The 25,832-nt window shown below is 32.3% G+C and overlaps 1 protein-coding gene across 1 annotated transcript; it reads left to right on the forward strand.

Annotated features, from left to right (window-relative positions):
- Positions 1-1,510: 1,510 nt before the first annotated feature.
- On the forward strand, positions 1,511-22,067 carry LOC139496943 (pseudouridylate synthase 7 homolog). The gene is made up of 17 exons (XM_071285126.1): positions 1,511-1,637; positions 4,699-4,959; positions 5,461-5,569; positions 6,735-6,836; positions 8,383-8,515; positions 9,062-9,179; positions 9,859-9,936; positions 10,345-10,410; positions 11,121-11,183; positions 12,060-12,185; positions 12,875-12,936; positions 13,319-13,473; positions 14,442-14,589; positions 16,052-16,186; positions 17,208-17,277; positions 19,993-20,144; positions 21,938-22,067. Exons 2-17 carry the CDS (start codon positions 4,715-4,717, stop codon positions 22,063-22,065), a joined length of 1,890 nt encoding a protein of 629 aa, XP_071141227.1. The 5' UTR covers positions 1,511-1,637; positions 4,699-4,714; the 3' UTR covers positions 22,066-22,067.
- Positions 22,068-25,832: the final 3,765 nt, after the last annotated feature.

The following is a 25,832-nucleotide window of genomic DNA, read 5'->3' on the forward strand; positions in this document are numbered from 1 at the left end:
ACAAATCAAGGATAGTTTATGAAAGTTATTAAAATTTTTAAAACTTTAACCACAGAGTGAATGTAATGTTTCCTCGCAGAAAAACAAAGTCCATTTATAAGTAAAATACGGGAAAATGGAATTTTATTTTTACAAAATTTACTTCTGGATACTTTCTTATGATCATAAACAAGCTTCTGTCCAAGTTTGGTAGAAATTCAATATAGTTTAAGAAAGTTATTAAAATTTCACTGAAAACTTTAACCACAGAGTGAATATTTGTGGACGCCGCCGCCGACGACGACGACGACGGAATGTAGGATCGCTTAGTCTCGCTTTTTCGACTAAAGTCGAAGGCTCGACAAAAATGGTTACAGCTTTTACATTAATGCTAGCAAGACAAATCCTTGTTTGGCTTGCTTGCTTTGTGTGTATTAATGTTTGCTCAAGCATGGCAATTAAGATAGGCGGGGCTTCAGCTTGTATACATCATACTTAAATTTTATTGGACGTTACGTTTGAGGTTTAGGACACTTAATTTTAAAACATCACATGACAAATATTCTCACATGTTTCCTCACCTGTAAAAATACAATAATTGGTCAATGAAAGAAAAATATAAACTTAATATTGTTTTTTTTATAACATATTAATCTATTAGTTCAGTTGTTTCCGTGTCTGCCCTTTCATTTATGTAACTCAAAAAAAATTTCCAATAAATGGGTAACAATTGTATCGAAAAGAGAAAATCGAGTGCACCTTTTTTTATGTTAGGGTGTGTTTGAGATGAATATTTTGTCTTGAAAACGTACAAATGAAGAGTATTTGATACATCATCTCGCTTCAGATTCTATCATTTTTATATAGCAAAGCTACAGGTTGACTTTATACCATAAAAAAATCACAATACTAAAAGATGAAATGTAGGGGTCAAGTGAAATACCTATCCAATGAATCACAAAATCAGAGTAGGTGTGTTCGAATAGCTATTTTACTAAAAGTATTTGACGACAATCTTTAAGTTGGATGATGAAAATGCATATGTTCGAAAAAAAAATTGGTTTCCATTTCTACGATTGTGAAAATGAACTGCCGTAATGGGGAGATAATTTTGACGAAGTAGAATCCTGACTGTATTGTATATTTACAGGTAAGGAAACATGTGAGAATATTTGTCATGTGATGTTTTAAAATTTAGTGTCCTTAACCTCAAACATAACGTCCAATAAAATTTAAGTATGATGTATACAAGCTGAAACCCCGTCTATCTTAATTGCCATGCTTGAGCAAACATTGATACAAACAAAGCAAGCAAGCCAAACAAAGATTTGTCTTGCTAGCATTAATGTAAAAGCTGTAATATCTAATATTTTCTTATCTTATCTTGTTTGGGGCTTCGTTTGCAGGGATAATGACATGTTTGATTCCAAAACGCATGTCTACTACACGGTTATCAAGAAAAGAAATGAACTCTCTTAAACAGACACTTAAAAGAACATATTTTCTGAAAATTCGATGGTCCAGAAAAAAAGATTATGGAAAATAACTTGTTGTGACACATGTTGTTATATTTATATCAACACTTTAAGGTGAAAACTGAAAGTAACGTCATATCCGCCATCATCAAAGTGAAACAACACGTGAAACTTGAAAAACCTGTAAGCAGCTGTTTAAAATGAAAGGGACTGTAATATTCCCACATTGAACGTTTTTATATTCATGCTTGATTATTTATTATCCATTACGTTACAGATGTAACAGCCAGATTTCCCTCCAGATCGTCCAATAACCATTTTGTAAAAAAAATTGTCTTGTGTTTTTACTCTCAAATTTTATATGATCATTTATTGTGAATAAATACACCAACAATCTTGTGAACCTGGAAAATTCCAAATATTACGGATCATTTGAAAATAAATGCATTTTGCCTTTTAATAAGTCAATCATTATTTTCATCACTGCTAAAAGGAAATTATGGTCTTTTCACCACTGAACACCACCGCACAACGCTGAACACAACCGAACACCTAAAAAGACCTCTAACCCTTAAGAAAAACAGTAATAGTACACAATAAAACCATAAAATCTATTAAATAAAGTAAAATCTAATCCATTCTCATGTTTTCACATTTTTATGTGTATTTCTTTTTTTTTAAATCAGTTAAATGATATAAAAGTATCATCATATGATGTGTTTTCCTACTAATAATAATTTTCACTGCTGACGGTTTTCACTGATGAGTTTTTATTCAGGTGTTTTACTCAAATTTGAAAAGCATGTCCTATCGAATATTTTTAGGTATCTAGTTTTTTTGTCAAGGCTAAATTTCTACGATTTTTCACCGTCTGATTACTTTGTGATTTTCGTATGTCAAAAAAACGGCTTCATATGTGTTTGTATGAATTAAAATCTGGATCAGTTCATAGACAGTAAATGACTATATAATCAGAATTGGGGTTTGTTCGCGCCCAGTCATGTTAGCACCCAGTCTCGTTCGCACCCTTTCACTTTTGCACCCAGTCTCGTTCGCACCCTTTCACTTTTGCACCCTACACGTTCGCACCCAATTATTTTATTGGTTTTGTGTTTAATGACTTTATAATCAAGTTTCGGCAAGTCTATTTCCAACTAGAATTTGCTTTAAAATTGGGTGTGAACGTGTAGAGTGCGAACAGACTTTGGGTGAGAATGTATGAGATGTGACTGTGTAGGGTGCGAAAGTGTATTGGGCGAATGGACCTTATACCATATAATCCGGAAATAAGTGTTTTCTAAAGTCGTGGTTCTGGTGATCGCTTGAATCATAATAAAGGTTATTCAAAGTTTTCTGTACTAGAAATAAATAGTAAATAGTTTTAGGTTGGTGTTTCATGTGCTGAAATTGTTACATTTTTATTTATTTCCGATTGACACTTGGTTCCTACAAAGGACATTATTTTTTTGGAAAACAAAATGCTGTGGTTTAAATGTAAAAAGTTCAGACTGTTTTCATCTTCGTGTATCAAGGATGTATAAAAAGAATTATCAATAAATTATTGAAAAAATGGATTTTGAACAGCAATTTTATATAAGAATCATGATAATTTTAACTCGCTCTTTTGTAATAAAAAAGACCACATAGAGGCATATTTTTGGCATTACCGGTAAATAAAAATGACTTATCTGGTCAGTTTTATTAAATTTGTTCTAGCGTATTTTAAAACGACTTTGAATATGTTTTAAAGATGTCAAGTTGTAGTGTTGTTGTTGTTCCAAATATAGAAACCAAAAAATCCACCACAATATAGGCATGTGCACCGAAACCAATGAAATATGGATGATATAAAAACATATGACATATGAAAACATATGACACGACGATATAGAACTGACAAAAAAAACAACCCAAAAAACGCTTCAGGATCCATCAATATTTTTTCCAGATTTACATTGTCTGTATATCATTGTTTATTATCTTATGGTCTTTACTTTTCAAATATTAGAATTACACTGTTCAAATAAGATAAAGCATTTTATTTAATGTGAAATTATAACAATAATCATATTAAAAAAAATGTTAGACTTGAAAGTATACTGTGGTATATATATATATAGCAGGCGATTTGGTGTCACGATATCCAGTAGCATGAGTTCGAATCCATGCAAGGGAAGAACAGATCTAACATTGTTGGGTTGATGTTTAGACGAGTTGTATATATATATATTAAACCCATATTCATCCTCGTTCATAGGTAATTCAAATATATAAATAAAGATGAAAACAATATATATATGCATATGTGTTAGATGGTATTTTAATGTATTCTGCGGTGTGTAGTGGTGTTCGAAGGTGACAAGACCTACAGCTGTTAAAGATGTTTACCAAATTATTGTTTAGGTAAAGAATTTAACATTTCATGTGAACAAAACTATAAAATCAAATATGTTACTAGTGTCTCTGAAAAAGAATATTCAAAATTAATTAGATAAATATATAAAACTTTTTGATTTATGATTTCATTAAATCTATTCACATGATGTCACATCAGTCTGTCAGCAGCTTACAACTTACGTTTGTCATCAGGAATATAACAGAATACATCACAAGCAACTTGAAATCTTAATGTAACAAAGCAACAAGCTTTAAAGAATTTTTTAATTACTTTGTTTTGTGAAACAAAGCAACTAAATATTCATCTAAATTTTCTTTTGATACCCAGGCCAGTGACCATTCAGTTTTTATGCCCCACCTACGATAGTAGAGGGGCATTATGTTTTCTGGTCTGTGAATGTCATCATTTGTGCATTTAGGGGCATTGTCACTTCCGTTCCCATGTTGAGCAAGTGGTTGGAAAACTATGATGCTATATTGCACGAATTAATTGGCAAATTGAATTCTCATAATAAACAATCAGCACTGTTGTCATTAGGGAATTGTGATTAAGTATCTACAGAATAAATATTGTTTCTAGTTTATCCTTCACAAAGACGATCTCCAAGACGCTTGATGAACGTTAATAGTGCAGGGATATAGGCGATCTCCTCTATCTGGTAAATGACGTCATAAAGGGGGGCATCATTGACAGAGTCTTTTTCGGTGACAGACAAATTCGAAATTGGTCTATTACCTGCTTGGTCAATTCATTTTATTTATTAATCTATTTAAAGGGCAAGTCACTTCAAGAACGCAATTGCCACATTATTCAACAGAAACATATATGTACTTTTTATGCGTTTAGTTTAGATAATAAGTAAATGGAGCCAGAGGCAAAGAAAGCCAGACTTGAGACTGATGCTATCACAAAGCCAACATTTAGGGTAGATAATCAATATGATGATATATCATGTGACAGTACGCCAGTAACCAAGGAAACAGATAATAAAGAAGTCAGTAGTTCAAATAGTCAGACAGAAGAAGTCAAATTTGTTAAAGAAACAGATGTAGGCATACTCTGCTATATTAATGATTTACCTGGTTGCCATGGAGTTATTAAACAAAGGTATGTTCCCCAAAAAATGATTTTATTGCTCCTACTCCTTTGTATAAAAAAGAAAAAAATATTTGGTAAGGAATCAATGACTATTGTTTCACATACAGTATATATGTACGACAAAACCACAATGGTACTACCAAACGAGATGGTCATGCTGAAGTGCCATGGTTTGAAACTGAAGTGCATATTTACCTTGCTATGATGCGATGGTGGCATTGTGACGCTATACTGTTGATAACTTTGCTGAAGTGCATTGGTGGTAATGAAGTGTGAAGGACTACATGAACATAAACTTTATTGTCAATGTTTTCAGCAGTGTTTAAAGATTTTTAGTAAATAGTTGACTTTATGCTGCAAAATTGATGAGAAAGAATCGACTTATCTGTTAATAGAATTCTTTTTATTTCAGTTTTAGCCCTTATTTCATATACATGTACATGTAGTTAATTAGTTATAATTTGTTTGAAGTTCATTAGTTATAATTTGTTATATCTGTTGATTTTACAGGTACTCTGATTTCATTGTGAATGAAGTGGATGTGAATGGTAAAGTTGTGGAATTAACAAAAACTGAAGTTGATAAAATATTGGATAAAACATCAGAAGAAAAAGTGCAGGTTAGTCTTTATTATACCCCGCTTTGAAAAAGGGGGGTATACTGTTACACCCCTGCTTTGAAAAAGGGGGGTATACTGTTATACCCCTGCTTTGACTAAGGAGGTATACTGTTTTACCTCTGTATGTCCATCCGTCAGTCTGTCTCAGTTTTCTCAGGAACTACAATACAAGGATTTCTGAAATTTGGTTTCAAGGTTAATATAAGTCTGCTATACAGTGTGATGCGTTTTCAGATTCACCACTCGACAACTTCCTGTTTACCAAACACATGTATGATTTTACACATGATAGCCAAGTTGAAAATTTTCATCACATTTTTCTGAGGAACTACAATACAAGGATTTCTGAAATTTGGTTTCAGGGTTTATATAAGTCTGGTTTGCTGTGTGATGCGTTTTCAGATTCATCACTCAAGAACTTCCTGTTAACCAAACACTTGTATTATTTTACACATGATAACCAAGTTGAAAAATTTCGTCACATTTTTCTCAGGAACTACAATACAAGGATTTCTGAAATTTGGTTCAGGGTTTATATAAGTTTGCAATACTGTGTGATGCATTTTCAGATTCATCACTCAACAACTTCTTGTTTACCAAACACTTACATATTTTTACACTATTAAAATTATCCACTTGCGGCAGGGGTATCATCAGTGAGCAGTAGCTCACAGTTACACTTGTTTTTTATGCCGTTAAATTCTTATATCTGTAAAAAAAAAAAAAAGAGTCTTCGATAATTTATATTTCTTTAAAGAACTAAATTATGATTTTTTTCTCATTTTGTACTAAACTACTACATAGGTTATCTTTCCAATCAGACATTTTCCTATTGCAAAACAATGGAAAAAATACAGCCAGAATATGCTTGATAAAATTAATGTTCATTTATTGGATTAGTACATAGTCTAGTTATTGCTATTCTGATGGTGGCTAATTTTGCGCCTCTTATACCCCTATTCACAATTCCCCCTCTAGTTTAGTGAATAAATTTCAGTGTAACTTTCAAGAATGATCTTTTCAAATATTTTTTTTTCTATTTACTTGGATGTGTATGATTTCTGGGGTTTGGAGAGCAGAGAGATTCGCTCTATTTTGCTTTAAGTGAATTATCAATTTGAACTTTCCATGATATTTTAAATAATTGAATTTATTTTGTATATAGGATGAAGAAGAGGAAAGATTTAAGTTGCCAGAAGATGTAATGAAGATATTGTTAGCCTTATCCTCTGAATCTGAGATGGAACCTGCTTTTATACATATGGAAGTAAGTTGAAGTGTTGATATAGACATAGTCAGGAACCTGTTGTTCAGTGGTGGTCGTTTGTTGGTGGGGTTAATAGGTGATTCTTGTTTCCTCGTTTTTTATGTAGATAAGACCATTTGTTAACCTGTTTGAACTGTTTTGCACAAGTCATTTTGGGGCCCTTTATAGCTTGCTGTTTTGTGTAACACAAGGCTCTATGACTATGCCAAAGACAGTACTTTGACCTATGATTGTTAACTTTTTATACATTGTGACTTGGAAGGAGAGTTGTCTCATTGGCACTGATACCATATCATCTTTATTATATGGACAGATCTAGCATAAGCATAAAGCATAAAAGATTTATTTAAAGTCGGTTATACATATAACAATACAACATAAGCTCTGTAGAGCTTTTATCCGACATACATATAAGACAAGCACAATACATAAAACACATAAAACATGCAAAATAAATAATGTTATCAAGCACAACAATTAATTAGCACAATTAAAGCATATAAGCAAACATAAAATGCAGATAAACTAACATTCATGCAATAGCAATTATAAAGCACTAAAAGTAATCCAAGCATTAAGAACACAAATAAAAAAAAAAAATTATGCCAAATAATTTAAAAGCCAGAGTATACATGATAAATAAATAAACTGATCTACAGCTCATTGAGATCTGCAGGAGGAACACTGACACGAACTGCCCTCCCAATTACCAACCAAACCTTTGAACTGACCCAATGGCATTTCGTCCCTCATTTTATTTGGCAGTTCGTTCCAGAGTTTGGCTCCTGCATATCTAAATGAGTGTAGCCCATGGGTAGTTGTCCTTACCCTGGGAACATCTGCTATGTTGTTATTTCTAAAAGAGTAATTACATTTTTTAATTTCAATAAGTTCATGTAGATATAATGGACATTGGTTATTAATAATTTTATATACCTCTATTGCTATCATTCTAATTCTTCTAATTTCTAAGCTTGGTAATTTTGATTTAATTAATAGTTGTTCATAGGTACTACAATAGTCTTCATATATAAATCTACACCACAAACTTGTCAAAACAGAGGATTCTGATCATGTTCTTTTGAAATTATATTTATAACATATAAAAGCTGTAACACCTAATACCCTTGCATTTTATAGAGTTTGAATAAATTAATTTACTTAGCAATCTTATTTCAATGCTAAAGAAAATTCATCAAAATGACTAAAATGTAATTACTAAAGTTTTATGTTATCCATTCTGATTCATAGAACAGGCTGTTTAAAAAATTCAAAGGAAGTTGTCCAAAATTTATTTAAAGCACATATTTAATGTTATCATGGTGAATTGGAGATAATGACAAAGTTTATGAAGAATTGTAACTTTGGGTGTTAGTAGGAAATTAGATTTCACAAGTAATAAAAAAAAAATTAACTGAAGGCAGTGAACATTCACAGGCGGGCACTTCAATTGAATTTTAGTAGACAGCTGTGTCATAGATAACCATACCACATCTACTTATTTTTATATGTCAATAAATTAAATATTTAAAACTTTTTTTTCAAGAACATGGATGACAAGGAGCTTAGAACCAAGTATCATCAGACAATCAAATCTAAATTTCCTGGTTTAGATAGTTCTACTGTTACCCAAGATGACAAAAAAGTCATTAAAGTTGTCAAGAAGGCTAATACTAAGAGTAAGTTTGATTAGGTATAATAAATAGAAGATGGATTTTGTATGTAGAATTATGCTCTCAGGTTACAAATGCAAGAAAAAACAGTATTTACAGAGATTTCACAGTGTTTTGGTTAAAGGCTCTAAGATTTCACTGACAAGGTGTTTTGGTTATATGCTGTGAGATTTGAGAGTGTAATATCTTCCAAAAATCATTTTTATATGTTTGATAAATAAAAATATCTCAATATCATGTATCATATCATATCAAATATCATGTTTTATATGAGATAAAGGAATATATATAGTAGGTTAGAACTTAGAACTGTATAAACATTTACTGTTTCATTTCAATGTGAACATGTTTTACGAAATCATAATGTTATGCTGCCTATCAAGGGCCCTTGATTGAGACTAAAATATTCGTATTCATATTTTTATAGCAGCAGTATAAAAAAAAACCAGTCATCTCAACAAAATGAAAAGGTTTTCCATAGAAGGGTGAAAGACCTATTTATTGGGTAATAATTAATAATCTTTTTTTCATTTTAAACTAAATCCCTTGCAGTGAAAAACAGATGGAAAAATGAGTGGCCAGCAGGTCGAGGAAATTACTGTCAGTTTATCCTGTACAAAGAAAACCGAGATACAATGTCAGCTATAAATGATATGGCAAGATTTCTCAGGTTAGTTAATACTTAAGTATGGATGGGACTTTGATAGATTTGTATATTTTAAATATCAAAATTCTTTCAGTAAGTTGTCAAGACTAATATAAAAGTTCATCAGCAATGGCTAAGTTACTATGCAAATTGGTTGATTACAGGAAAGGCCTGAGATTTTTGGGTTATTAGTTAGAGGTAATTAGAAACACAAATTATGTTGGGTATCAAACTTTTTATACCAGAGTGTGTCGTAATAATTGCTCTTTGGATATCATTACTTCTGGTGTTTGGTCAATATACACTAAACATTATTGTTTATATGGCTATATACATTAACTCAGTTTATATGTCATGTCTCTTTCAAGTGAATGGATTCCTACAAGTAATATTTCACATCTCTGTGTAGTGTTGTGATGCATGATCCTATATTTGATTTCTATATCACCACAATGCAAGTTTGTATGTGTGTATCTTGTTTTTGGATCTGCCTATAGTGTTCAAGTGAGAGTTAATCGAGGATTTCTATATTTTATTTCCCTAAATAGACTGCTTAATTTTGTAGTGTACAGTATAAATAATATGTGGAAAAAACTAAACATGAGGTGATTCCTAATGTATGGGTAAAGTATGAATGCTTTTTTTATATATAAAAATACATTTCTATTTTTATGGTAAAAAAATAATATTTATTTATTTTCAGTGTAAACAGAAACTTATTCCAGTATGCAGGTACTAAAGACAAGAGAGCCAAAACTTCTCAAGAAATAACAGTGTATAGGTAAAAAAAAATCATATTTCTCTAATATTTAAAAAGACTAAAAACATAACAGTGTACTGCATGTACTGTCAGCTTAACAAATACAGTTTTTCTCAAATAGTTTTAACTCTTTGGTGAAATACTCTTAAAGTCTTTTTAACACAAAAAGTGTTTCAGAAATAAGTTATGATCATTTTACAAACATGTGTTTTCTGAATATTCAGTTTCTTTAGTCTATTCATTAGAAATACACCAACAATACTGACAGGAGTTAGAGGTAAATAAGTAAAGTACAGAAAAGGGAAAATATAATTACTGGGAGAATTAACTATTCCTTTAATTCAAAACTATATCTCCTTCAGATTACATTCAGTAATTTTATGAAGAAAATATTGAAGTCTTAAAAACAGTTTATGTTCTTGTTTACAGAATGTTTGCAGAGAGACTAGAAGAATTAAACACAAGAATGAAGTATATGCATTTTGGAAATTACAGGTGAGCAAGAAAAGATATAAATTAGTGCAGTTAAAAATAAAAGAAATAAAGACCATTACATAAATTACAAGTTTAAAACGTCTTTGCACTTCTACAGATATGACCAATAAAACTTAGAGAATTAACTTTTTTACCAGTTTTTGTTCACCAACAGATAAAAATGAGGACCTGGTCAGTATAAGAAAGACAATACATCATTGTATACTTTAAAAGGTATACAAAGGAAATATAAGGCTATCTCACATTTTTGGTAAAAAAAATATTTTTATGCCCCATCTACGATAGTAGAGGAGCATTATGTTTTCTGGTCTGTGGGTCCGTTTGTTAGTCCTTTCGTCGTTGTTCCGTCCGCCTGTCCTGCTTCAGGTTAAAGTCAAGGTAGTTTTTGATGAAGTTGAAGTCCAATCAACTTGAAACTTAGTACACATGTTCCCTATGATATGATCTTTCTAATTTTAATACCAAATTAGAGTTTTTACCCCAATTTCAGGGTCCACTGAACATAGTAAATGATAGTGTGAGTAAGGCATTTGTGTACTGGGGACACATTCTTGTTATTGGAGGTTTACCACAACCAATCTATTGTTATAACTATGGACCATAAAATATATAGGAACCAAGCAATCTTCTGCTTGAAATGGAAGTGAAGAATGAATTTAGTAAGCATTAATTATTTAACTTTGTATTTACATACATTATTTGTGTTACAGATATGTAAATGAACCACTGAGGTTAGGTAAATGCCAAGGCAACAAGTTTACTATTGTTCTGAGGTAAGATTAAAAACTATTAAAAGGTAAAATCACAAAAATATTGAACTCCTAGGAAAATTCAAAAAGGAAAGTCCCTAATCAAATGGCAAAATCATCACCTCAAACACACCAAATGAATGGATAACAACCGTCATATTCCTGACTTGGTACAGGCATTTTCTTATGTAGAAAATGGCGGATTGAACATGGTTTTATAGCTAGCTAAACCTCTCACTTGTATGACAGTCACATCAAATTCCATTATATTGACAACGATGCATGAACAAAACAAACAGACATAGTAGGTAAAAATGTCAAAAATAGGGCTAAAGCAGTCAACATTATGTTATCATCTAAATCACTATAGAAACAAACTAGTGTAACAAAGATATTTGATTAATTAATTTTTCTTCTCATGACAAACTTTGTTAACCATCAAGGCCAATGGGGAAGGGGGGTTCAGCTTATGCCATCAGAGATCAGTCTGAGCCTTAATACTATTTAATATTGTTCGTAACAACATTATTGCCCTTTACAGCAACCAATATATAATATTTTTCATAACAACATTATTGCCCTTTACAGCAACCAATATATAATATTTACAGCGATCAATATATAATATTTTTCCTAACAACATTATTGGCCTTTACAGAGTGTACACCAAAAAATATTCACTTTTCAGCATTTTTCCTTGTTTTGTCTTGTGTTGACCTTGTGTCAACAATTGTTGATACAGAACAAAACTGTATTCATAGAGATTTTAGCACAGGCGTTATTTTCATAATGGCAATCACATAAAATGTGCATATAGTTTGTATGCCTTTTGCATCTTTGTTCTATTTTGGCACAGACTATTTTTCATTAAGCCCACTATTGTTTGTACGATTTTCTTAGGAATATAACTGGAGATGACGAAACATTAGATAAATCAATGATGTCGCTAAAAGAAAAAGGATTTATTAATTATTTTGGAATGCAGAGATTTGGTACAACTTCGATACCTACACACCACATTGGAAGGTAAACCATTGTATTAAACAAACAAAAATTATAGTAAAAAAAAAGTTTCTTTATATGAAATTCATATAAGTTCTGCCAAGAATTGTTTCAATCCTTATAAAACAAACTCAAAGAGTTAATTGCAGGCCTTTCTCAATGATAACACTTTCACATTTGTGAAACTAAATCTTTGATTATGATTTGATGGAATGTAGATACATATATGAGAAATACAAATAAATTTTAAAGCAGCTTCAAGCATTTGTGTGCATACTTGACTGTTTGATCTTTTTAAAATATTTTCTAAAACATTCATTAAAAAAATACATGCCTTTATATGCTTAAAATTATTTTTTTTCCTAAAGTTTTATGACATTTGAAGGTTTTAGGTCCACATTATGTTCCTTCCTAGTGCTTTATAAACAAGTATCAAGCTTGTTATGATTTTATTGCTAATGATTTGAGTGACCTCATGTATATATAAAAAAACTACATAACTCCCTTCCCCTGGTCTTCACCTTTTTGTTTTGAACAACATTTGTTTTTTAAATTCTTAAAAACATAAAAGATTTTTTTTTTAATTGAATAATGGGAAAAGAATTCTGTATGCTTGGTGTTGGTTGTTATTCCTAATAAGGTTAAATGTTACACAAGTTTAACAGATAATTTGATATTAATTTTATAAGAAATTTGTGGTATGTCTATTACAGAGCTGTATTAAAGAACGATTATGAAGAGGCTGTGAATCTAATTTTAAAACCAAGACCTGGTGGTTAGTATTACATATGTTTAACAGATACTAGATACTAGTTATGAGGTCCCAACAATATATTGTCATGCTCTGTTGCCATGACTTATTTTGTGGTATGGTTAATTTTAATAGTTGAAAAAGAATAGCTTATTTCCTCTCTATTTGTCAAACTGCATAATTGCAACAGCCAGAATCTACAAATTTAGATACATGAGAATTAAAAATTTGATTGACAATTGTACCATATGATTTTCTATTTTCAATGATAGAGCTATATACCTCTTCATAAGTACCTTCTCATTTGGTGGGTGAAAATATCAAGCAAGCATTTTTTTTAACAAATAAATTCTAAAAAATCATCCACTGAACTGTATTGTTTCCATATGTTTTTTTCCTTTTTCAGAAACTGGTAGAATAGTAGAATGTCGTCAATGTTGGGAAAGAAATAAAGATCCAGATGAAGCTCTAATAGGATTACCAAATCAGAATGCTATAGAGAAAACTATCCTCAAAGAACTCAAGTCTAACAAACATAACTTTTGTAATGCTTTTCAAAAGGTAAACAAGAACAGTATGATAAACAGATAAGTCCATCAACAACTTAATAATATTATAAATCAGGGTTTAATGTTCCAATATGAACCAGGTGCCTTGGTGGCCGAGTCGTCTTAATTAGTTCCTACTGTAATTACTAGCCAGTAAACACTAAGCTTGTGAGTTTGAACCCCACTTGTTTGGGTGCACTCAACTCCAATCTTAATTGACTAGGATTGTCAGTTTTCCTCTCCAAAGTTGGTGGTGTTCTCCCGACACTCCGGCTTCCTCCACCATAAAAACTGGTTGCCACGAAATAGCCCAAAAGCAGTGCTTAAAGGGGCGTTAAAACACCAAAAATCAAAAATCGAATCAAATTCAATATGAACCTTCTCACAAGACAATCATATTGTCATAACAGGTACCAATTGTGTATTAGGATTCAATTGTATGTAACAACAGTGTAATGAACAGATAAACTTAAATAATATAAAACAATATTGGTGACTAATGTTCAAGTTGGTCCAAATCAGAGTTCCATATGAAACCTTGCTTGATTTTAACAAAAAATGAATTTATGGTGTTCTTTGAAATGCCTTTTCTAACCATGGATATAGAGATTTTGGATTGTGGGCTCCTTTATCAAATTAGTCCACATTGAGGTCCAAAAGGTCCTAAATCAAATTTTTGTTTCATTTCATCCCTTCAAAATTTGAATTATTGAATCTTGATATGCAGATTCTAACAATGTACTTAACTTTGGATATTGGACCATAATGTGCCAAATATTCAATCACAACCAAACTCAGAGCTGTTTTAAGCTTGAATGTAGTGTCCATACTACTGTTTAGGGTTTGACCCCTGCGGGAAATCCGGTTGGCTGTCACTCTGACAGCCTCTTGTTGTTAATTATAATACATGAATATTATTACTGCAGAATCAAATGAAGATGCTTACCAGTGTCTTGAAATAAATGTAATTTTATTTTGCAGATAGCTAGGAATACAAAATTAATGTATTTACATGCCTACCAGAGTTATCTATGGAATTCTGTCACCTCACAAAGAATTAAACAACATGGATTACAACCTGTCATAGGAGATCTTGTACTCACAGAGGAAATCCAGGAGTTACAGGAAGGTTAGTGTTGTAATAGTAAAAACAAAAAAGTTATCTTGGAAGAACAAGATATGAGCAACATTAGTCCTAAACTTTATTAGGCATGTGTTACCTGATTTGGTTAGTCCCACACTTTATTGGGCATTTGTTACCTTATTTGGTTAGTCCCACACTGTATTGGGCATGTGTTAACTGATTTGGTTAGTCCCACACTGTATTGGGCATGTGTTAACTGATTTGGTTAGTCCCACACTGTATTGGGCATGTGTTAACTGATTTGGTTAGTCCCACACTGTATTGGGCATGTGTTAACTGATTTGGTTAGTCCCACACTGTATTGGGCATGTGTTAACTGATTTGATTAGTCCCACACTGTATTGGGCATGTGTTAACTGATTTGGTTAGTCCCACACTGTATTGGGCATGTGCTTATTGATTTGGTTAGTCCCACTCTGTATTGGACATGTGTTAACTGATTTGGTTGGTCCCACACTGTATTGGGCATGTGTTAACTTATTTGGTTAGTCCCACACTGTATTGGGCATACGTTAACTGATTTGATTAGTGATTTGGTTAGTCCCACACTGTATTGGGCATGTGTTAACTGATTTGATTAGTCCCACACTGTATTGGGCATGTGTTAACTGATTTGGTTAGTCCCACACTGTATTGGGCATGTGCTTATTGATTTGGTTAGTCCCACTCTGTATTGGGCATGTGTAGCTGATTTGGTTAGTCTCACACTTTATTGGGCATGTGTTAACTGATTTGGTTAGTCCCACACTTTATTGGGCATGTGTTAACTGATTTGGTTAGTCCCACACTTTATTGAGCATGTGTTGACTGATTTGGTTAGTCCCACACTTTATTGGGCATGTGTTAACTGATTTGGTTAGTCCCACACTGTATTGGGCATGTGCTTATTGATTTGGTTAGTCCCACACTTTATTGGGCATGTGTAGCTGATTTGGTTAGTCCCACACTTTATTGGGCATGTGTTAACTGATTTGGTTTACTGTATTGAATCATAACTTCAACATTTTCTGTTTCAACTCAACTTATATCTATTTGATGAAAGGTGATTTTAAGTTAACAAAAATAAGAAAAGATATCTGAATTGAGTGCCATTTTTGGACTTTGCTACAATTGTACAAACCACCAAATGACTTGTTTTAATAAGTGAAAGATGAACAGGTTAAATAACCCAATGTGGTAAAGAGTTTGTGAATCAGCAAGCCAGTCAACACATGAATAACCTTTTAGGAAAATTGACTTAATCCTTATAACTCTCAACCTAAACTTACCTAAAAGATTACTAATCTTTTTCCTGTCAATTTCAACTTTTTAGGAACCCCATGTTTCAATTCATGTGTATCTCAATATAATTAAAGCCTCAATGCTGCATTTGTAAATTACAATCTACTCCTCATTAAAACTTTATTTGTACATTTTTGTATTCGTATACTTCAACATTAATCAACAGGTGAGGACAGTGAAAATAAAGACATAAGGATAGTACACCCAATAGTCCTTGATGACAAGAATGTGTCACAATACAGCATATTGGACGTGGTTTTACCATTGCCTGGTCATGATGTCACATACCCACCGAATGAAGGTAGGTATTGCTAATTGGGTGTTTAATTTGTACAAATAAAATGGTTGAAATTGTTGACAAATAAAATAATATTGATCATTCAAAATTAACAAGATTTTTTTCACTGGATTTAGCATGTTTTTAAAATAATAACAAGGAATCTTCCTCATAGGCCCTATTATAGTTTTTTGGGATAAAATTGCATTCATGCAATCAGAACCCTCATTGGACTGGCTCGATAGTGGCCAGAAATTATTACTACTTAGAAACCAAATCCTACATATCATTTCCATGAGCAAGTCAAGAAATTCTTCTATGCATAACCATATGAGTCTTTCTGTTCTAAAATAAAACAAAAACAAATTATGGCCAATGGAAGATATCTCCAATTTATAGTAATACAAATTATAAGGCTTAATACAATGAAATTTTCTTATTTTAGTAACCACTGCTAGATGAATGCAATCTAAATCTTTTGAGGGCTGACGAGCACTTTTATTGAATTATTCTTCTCATATGTTAATTCATATATTCAACATATTAAGATTTTACTTTTCTATGAAATGAACAGAGATATAGGCTTTTGAAGGGTAAATGTCACCATTAACATTATAAAACCAAACTAGAGGCTCCAACGAGTCTCTATTGCTCATATATATCTATTTAGAATAACTGATATTTAAGGTAAAAAAACATGTTTTTTTGTTGTTGAAAAGGTATAAAAATTGCAGTAAATTCTTGTTTTACATCTATATTTCAAAATTTCAAAAAAAGTTTTTTCAGCAGTTCCCCATGTATTAATCACCTATATGACTGTTGAAAAACACATTTGTGCATGAAATTTGATTGTCACTGTAAACGATTTTGGTCTCCAAATTGAAATAAAATCTTTGAAGCCCATGACCACTATTAGGTCCAAATTTTGTCAATTGAAAATGGACATTACCCTGAGTCTAGACAAGTTGGTTATGAATTAAAACCACTGACAGCCATTATCATATATTGATAAGAATTATATCATTATATCTAAATTTATTTTCAGTCAGAAAATGGTATGAATCATTACTAGCAGAAGATGGATTAACTCTTGACAGTTTTAAGCACAAGATCAAGTAAGAATTTATACTAAATGTTACATGGTTTAAGTAAAATAAAGTGAAATTCAGAGTTTAGAGCACCTAAGTTTTTGGGATACGATTGCTTTCAAGCAATCTGTAGACTTATACCGGTGACTCAGAGCAATTTCCCTCACGTCAATCGTATTATTCTAAACATTAAGGAACATCTCGGATTCTTATGATTGTCTTGCTTTAAAAGGTAAAAACAAACAAAGGGATTGAACTTAATCAACTTTCCTATAATGTTCTTTTCATAATCTTCATGTTTGATAATTCCCTTGACTTCGATGCGTGTTTTTAACAACACGGAAAATCAGAATTAAGCAGTATTTATATTTAGTGTAGTTATAAATTTAGAAACACGTCAGAGGGAATTCCCAGTTTTGATAAAATGTGAGAGTTCTCTGAATACCGATAAATCTATTTCTGTCATATAAGAACTGAAGTGGAGTTTTTCTTATATGTTACCGTTATGAAACTGATATTTGAGATTGTACTTCCATAAAGAAATTGAGAACCATCTAGGTCGTTTAATAAGCATTTGGAATATATCTTGCCACAGGGTTTGATTTGGAAATTATGCGCATGCTCGAGTGTGCATGCGTATAGTTTTCTTGACTTTAAGGGGTTTTAGATTGAATGGTTGCTCTGGATTCCCCACTCAATTAATTAATTTATAACTCATGGGATCTTTTCTATGTATGTCTGCTATTGAGGGTTATTGTTGTTGCATAATTTTAAATCATATGCATCATTTAGATTAAAATAAATATATTCAACATCGTAGAACACCCCTTCAGGCGAAATGGAGTCTTCCATATTGTCGTTTCGAGTTGTCTCCCTTCCGGCAGTAACTTCCGTGAATTCTGAATATGAACAAGATGTCGAGTATTAGCTCGTTCTGTCAATAAACATCGTATTATATTAAAAATGAATGCAATGTAAACCGATAAATGCTCTGAGGATAAATGTGTACGGAAAGGAGCCATGATGACTTTCCCAAAGGAAATTAAATATTTAAAGAGTTAGGAATGGGGTTCCTCCTAGAATTAACGTAGGAAAAAAGGTGATAAGATACAAATTGAAATCTACATCTACATCTACATCATACGACGATCCATCAGCACATTGATGACTATACGTCAGTGCATCGCTAACAGACACTTAATAAAATATAATAACCAATGAGTGAAATAAAATACCTTCTCTGACATCTCTCACTCTGAGTCAGTCAGTGACTGCTGTGGAAAGTAAACTTGGTATTGATAGTACAAAAATAAAACACAATAGACCTAATTACATTGTTCATACACTTTTATCCGGGTTTGGCTATTTTGTAACTATTTTACATGTCTGTTTGTCTTTTGAATTAGTTTTGAAAATAATATTATCCAGCTACATTCATACATGTGTCAATGAAACAATGGCAATCGTATCCCTCAGAGCAATCTGCTCTTTGATTTAAAAATCAGAACAAAAATAGTGTAATGAAGAGTGTGTCCTATGACTGCAATTAAATTTCTAAGTAAAGCAGTGGTTTACTGAACAGATATTTTCATGTCAATCTTACCATCTCTTTTTGCCAAGGTGTAGAATGTATATAGCTGTTTAACCATTGCTTTTATGGAATTGATCTTTGGGATATTTTTGAAAGTTTGAGGACCAAATCATCTGCAAATATCAGAAAACCATAGCAGTCTATAAATAATCTGCTGCCTGAATGAATACATCCAGTTTCAAGGTCAATACCATCATATATCCAATATCCAGTTTCAAGGTCAATACCATCATATATCCAGTTTCAAGGTCAATACAATCATCCCAAAATATAACACTTTTCTGATTGTACAGTTCAGAATTGATTATGATTGTTATATTTTTCAAGTTTACTCATTAATGAAGGTTACACAGTAATTACCACAGTTTACTCATAAATCAAGGTTACACAGTAATTACCACAGTTAATTACATTTTGTATTTTTGAGTATGTTCTTGGCAATATTCTTTCAAAGTTAACTTCATTGTCAGGTCTCTAGGTTTATTTTGAGAGCTGATGTAATAAAGTTTTTCTATTTTTATCTCCTTTTAAGCTGTTTTGTAAAACTGAATAATTTCATTTAGCCTCTTTTAAAGATGAAGGGGGTAAAAAGTTATTTTTGTACAATGTGTTTGCAAATTTTATTTCAAAGGATTTTGTTCTTGAAACTGATTTTTCACCTTGATTTTTACAAATTGGAGCAAAAGCAATGTGCAAGCTATTTGATTTTTATTTGTTCATGGTTAGACAACAATTTTATTTCCTAATTGATTGTGCACAAACCTCCTTTAAACCCTTTAAGAAGAAAATCAGCTGTTATCCAAGATGGTGCTAGATTTCTCATGTTTGCAAAGTCAAAAGCAACTGTCTGTGTAACCAGGTAACAAATACTAGTACAGACTCTTAATGAGACCCCTTCAAGATCCAAAATGATTTTCAGTTTATTTGCTTTTTTTCTCATGAGTACGGTACTGTAAAAATGTGAGAAAATTTGAGTAGGAATTTTTGTATCTTGGAATGTATATATTGACTCCAGTACCATCTACCATCTAAGATGATACCTCTTTCTTTAGAGAATATATATATTGACTCCAGTACCATCTACCATCTGAGATGATACCTCTTTCTTTAGAGAATATATCTGCCTACAAATATCCTGATGATTATTTCAGATCATTATCATTACCTGGAGCCTATAGAAAAATAGTGATCAAGCCTGGTGATGTTGGGTGGAAGTTATACAGATATAATGATGTCAATGTGGAATTAGCTTTGAGTGATCTGGATAAACTGCAGAAAAAGACAGAGCCTTCATATGAAACAGGTAATATTTTAGTGTAGACATGTGACTGGGGATTTATTGTTATTCGTTAAATACCATTTTTTGGGGATTTCATGGTTTACCCAGTAACCACAAATTCCAATTTTCTTCGAGTCATGAGATATATTTGGAGACAGTATTTCAATTTTTCACAAATGGGCACAGTATGCTTGGATTGCTTTCTTCAAAATTTTATTATTGGAATTGATAAAAGGAATCTGCAATTTGATTTTGGAACTTTTCTGGTTTGTCTGAGTTTTTATGGGACTTTGTCAGTTTTAAGTAAAATGTTCACATAGTGCATCATCACATGAGTATATTTGAATTGATTTACTGGAAACTTTACATGTTTTCTAGAACTGTTAAAGATGCAACAGTGTTCAATTTTCAAATTTTATTTTTCAAAAGTGGCTTTCCAGAGTTATATGACATTCAGATTAATAAACAACGTGTTTTCTTGTCAGGCACTAGCTCGTGTATGCTTGATTAATAAACAACATGTTTACTTGTCGGGCACTAGCTCTAGTATACTTTATTAATAAACAACATGTTTACTTGTCGGGCACTAGCTCTAATATGCTTGATTAATAAACAACATGTTTACTTGTCGGGCACTAGCTCTAGTATGCTTGATTAATAAACAACATGTTTACTTGTTGGGCACTAGCTCTAGTATGCTTGATTAATAAACAACATGTTTACTTGTCGGGCACTAGCTCTAGTATGCTTGATTAATAAACAACATGTTTACTTGTCGGGCACTAGCTCTAGTATGCTTGATTTATAAACAACATGTTTACTTGTCAGGCACTAGCTCTAGTATGCTTTGATCAAACTACTACAAACTCAACAATGTAGTTGGGGTTGTAGAATTTAGATTTTTAACTTTGATTAAGCAATTTTGTCTGGTTAGTTGTTCAACAGTTATTGGACTTTGCACAGTCATATTTTATGCAATATTTATCCTCATTCTTGTTTTTCTACAGAGCCATTTTACTAACTTTTTAAAATTCTTTTTCGTACTTGCAACAATTTTAATTTGCACAATACATGCAATTTATGCTCTTTTGTCACAGCTGCACATTGTCATTTACACCTTACTTGAATAGCCTATTCTGTAAACCATTTGTATGTTATTTGATATCAATTTTTATGCCCCACCTACGATAGTAGAGGGGCATTATGTTTTCTGGTCTGTGGCTCCGTTCGTCCGTCCGTCCATCTGTGGTTCCGTTCGTCCGTCCAGGTTAAAGTTTTTGGTCAAGGTAGTTTTTGGATGAAGCTGAAGTCCAATCAACTTGAAACTTAGTACACTTGTTGCTTATGAGATGATCTTTCTAATTTTTAAGCCAAATTAGACTTTTGACTCCAATTTCATGGTCCACTGAACATAGAAAATGAAAGTGGGAGTTTCAGGTTAAAGTTTTTGGTCAAGGTAGTTTTTGATGAAGCTGAAGTCCAATCAACTTGAAACTTAGTACACTTGTTGCTTATGATATGATCTTTCTAATTTTAATGCCAAATTAGATATTTACCCAATTTCACGGTCCATGGAACATGAAAAAGGATAGTGCGAGATGCCCCATCCATGTACTTTGGACACATTCTTGTTTTTTTGTGCTAATTGGTACTTTATTTATAAATTATTTTTGTGCTATCAGACTGTTTTTTTTGTGGTCTTCATTATGTAAAGAAATATAGGTGTAAATATTTTAAGTGGGGAAGTAATCAAATTGCAATACATGTAAATTTATTATATGTTTTCAACATTATATGTTTGCCTATTTCTATTTCAGATGGACAGTTTAAAGCTTTGAAAATAGAAATGACCTTGCCATCATCTTGTTATGCTACCATGGCATTGAGAGAAGTTCTAAAAATAGACACTTCAGCATCCTATCAGTCAACATTAAATGTTACATAGTCTTTGGTTTTTATTATTTATTGATTTTTTAGAATCAGCAGTACCTGGCAATATTCCAGGTCAACATCTGAAAATATTTGCTGTCTTACACTAAAGATCTAGCACTGTTCATTTAACTAGATTTTGTGGTTTTTATTTCTACAGCGTCTTCCTATCAGTTGGAAAATATGACAAAAGATGATTGATTATTATTATAAGAATCTATATATCTTTGATACCTCCAATGAAAGGATTAATGAGAAAATTTGAAATTGGAATGCATTTCAGAAATAACCAGTGCATCAGTCCTTGCATTGTTAAAATTAATCACTGGTTCTAAATGTTCAGTTGATAAATAATGTAAAATTAATTGGTGACTTTTCAATTCTGTTCTTATATGGTTTTGAGGCTTTCAGGTGTTGTATATATTGGTTTCTAAAACTTAAGCATATATAATTATAGTGAATACAAGGACAAGTGTCATGCACACTGAATTGGTATTATACACTTTTCTCTCTTTGGACCAATGTTGCAGAATGCTTATGCAGTGTCAAAAAAAAAGATTGGGGAAAAAAAGCTCCTATTCATTTCTGGTATTTGTCCCATGTCTTTGACCTCATTTTCATGGTTCAATGACCACTTAATAAAAAATAAAAACTTCTCCAAAAAACAAATGTCATGAAATTGATGCAAGACATTGGGATGCTTTTTTTGCAGTGACTTTGTAAACCTTGTATGCAGGAAGGACGAAGAAGACCTGGATACTTCATATCTTGTATACAGATGCCTTATTTCCAGTTTATATCTGGCATATTTTTGTTGTACTTGAACTTTTTTCATGGTTTTGTTGTTATCACAATAAATAAGACAATTAAATTTGGTATATAAAATCATACCTACTAGACATGGTCACATAAACCTTGACATCATTTCATGGATCAGTGATCAACATGGTTTTCATGGTTATGTCTCTTTCTCAGTGTTTGCTTGAATTTTGGAATGATTGTAAGTTGTATATAAATAGAATCATATTCAAAACAGTGTAGCTGTGGCCATTGATTGACAACCTTAAATTATCCCACTGACTGGGGCAGATTATGTGAACGTTTGTCTGTAACAACGGCTGCTCACTATGTTCTTGTTAAAGGCACTTAAACTGTGGGGTCACAAAAGGTTCTCAACACCTAAATAAAGAAATTAGAAAAACTAATCCGGAATAACACGATGTTTTGATTTATATCAATAATATAAATCAAAACATAAAGTTATTCCTGATTAATTTTTCGAACTATTTTAATATTAAAGGTGTTAATAACCTTTGGTGACCCCACAGTTTAAATTCTATAATAAGTAAGTAGTGAGCAGTTGTCGTTACAGACACATGTTCACCTTATCTGCCCCTGTCAATGGGATCAATCAATGGCCACAGCTACACTGTTTTGAATATGATTCTATAAGGAAATGTGGTATGAGTGCCAATGAGACAACTCACCATTGAAGTCAAAAATTATAAAAGTAAATCTTTATGTTCATTTGAAATTTACCTGATTTTTATAGTTTCTTGGTCATTGTTATTTTTTTTTTAGTGATTAGGTCCTTTTCACAGATACCTATAAGCATAAGGTGAATTATATCGAATGTGTAGAATGATTTATATGTGTATATAAAATTAAAATTGAGAATGGAAATGGGGAATGTGTCAGAGACGACAACCCGACCATAAACCAGACAACAGCCGAAGACCACCAATGGGTCTTCAATGCAGTGAGAAACTCCCGCACCCGGAGGCGTCCTTCAGCTGGCCCCTAAACAAATATGTATACTAGTTCAGTATATGTCTGTTTGCTGGGTACATCTGACCACGACTTCCATATGTATGGTTTATTGGTCAATACATATAAAGATTTAGCCATTCTGTATCTGTATCTGTATCTGTATTAGGAAATCCCTCCTTCAAAGGAGCACTTCACAATGAATATATGTCTATACACACTTAGTTTGAAAATATAAAAAATATAAATATAAATGTACGCCCCGTGGGGTGTACGTTGGCTACAGTCTTTGACTCTTGCTCTTGCTAGACGGTAAGGTCTTTAAGAGTTCGTTTCTCTTGGCATGTAACGCATAGCATAATTTTCTGGATATGTATTCTACCATAAAACAATTGTCAGTGCATTTGCATCTGCAACCACAAGCACATAATAAGTGACTTGGATCTAAAATGAGCTGTGCGTCTATTACAACGTTAGTAAGATTAAAGCATTTGGTACAGTTTCTAAAGCTACAAAGAAAGCTTTCAAGTTCATGCAGGTATGGTATGCGGATATCATGCAAAGTCTTGCATTCCAGAAGGAAGTGATCTACCGTTTCTGCGGATTCTTTGCATAGTAAGCAGGTTGGATCTACGCTATTTTGATTAAATGAAGCTTTGTTGCTTTGAAGATAGTAGGTGCCTGTAAGAAGCTTTAGTTTTGTTTGAAGACGACTTATATCCTGAGATGATGTGCCTACACTTGCAAGACAAGGATGAGTGTTTCGCCAGAGTATATTGTTAGTGGATAGATAATTGAGAGAACTATATAGGGATACTTTTGTTCTCAATTGATCATGCCAGACACTGTCAACTGCTTTTTTTACTTGTGTTTTCCATCGATTTGTGTTGATCGGATTGAGCATTAGATCATGAGCTGAAGGTAGATTATATTGGGCTAGAATGCATCTTGCTTTTGAGAACCAGCTTTGAGAGTTGAAACCAGACATAAGTAGTTGTCGTTCAGCTAGTTCCTTTTCTATTGAGGATTCCATTCCACATATTTTGTTATAAATATTTATGACAGCTTTATGTATTGTTCCTTGTATTGGAATTACTCCTGTCATAGTATAGACAGCTGCATCTGCAGTATTATTTGGCAGTGATAGGATTTGTTTCATTGCTTTCCTATAGAATACTTCTAATGGCTCTATGTGTTTTTTGTCTGGAAGTAATATATCTAGTCCATAAATAAGGACAGGTAGGATATATATTTGAAAGATATGTAGACAAGTAATTGGGTTTAGACCATTCTTTCCGTGAAGACCAGCACCCATTAGGCTATACATTGTCCGTCTGGCTTTAGATATATTTCCTTCAATATGAATATTGATTGTTTTCTTTAAGTCAGAGCTGTGTTTAATTCCTATATGAAGAGCCGAGCTTGGCTGAAGCATAGCTGTATTATTGATCTCAAATTCAAAGTCTGTATTTCGAGTGGAGGGCACATTTTTCAGTACAAGACTCTTGGTGGGTTGGAGTTTATATTTTTCCTGAATACTGTAGTTTTCAACTGTACTTATCATTGACTGGAGATCTGAAGGTGAATTTGCAACCAGGGCGACATCATCAGCGCAGGTCGGCGAACCACAATATATATTCCCAATGTAGGAACCCAGACCGCTATTTTCCATTACTACTGGCATTAGATTTGTTTCTCTGATACTCAATATTTCCTGCAGCTTAATAATGTTGACTTGTAGCATGTAAGCAGTTTTAACATCTGCCATTCAGCTACTTCCTGTTCCACAATAGTTTTTTACAACACTCATTGTACAAGAAAATTTTCGAATTTTACAACTCATTGTAGAAGGAAAGTTTTCTTGGCTTCTATGAAAAGGAATGGTTAATTATTGTGTGTTCAGTTTGATTATATTGAGTTGTAGCCACTTTTACATTGTAGTGTAGCCAATTCCTATTTGCTGATAGTTTGAAATTTTACAACACTCATTGTACAAGGAAAATTTTCAATGGGAAT

The sequence above is a fragment of the Mytilus edulis genome, chromosome 1, assembly GCF_963676685.1.
Source record: "Mytilus edulis chromosome 1, xbMytEdul2.2, whole genome shotgun sequence".
Taxonomy (NCBI): domain Eukaryota; kingdom Metazoa; phylum Mollusca; class Bivalvia; order Mytilida; family Mytilidae; genus Mytilus; species Mytilus edulis.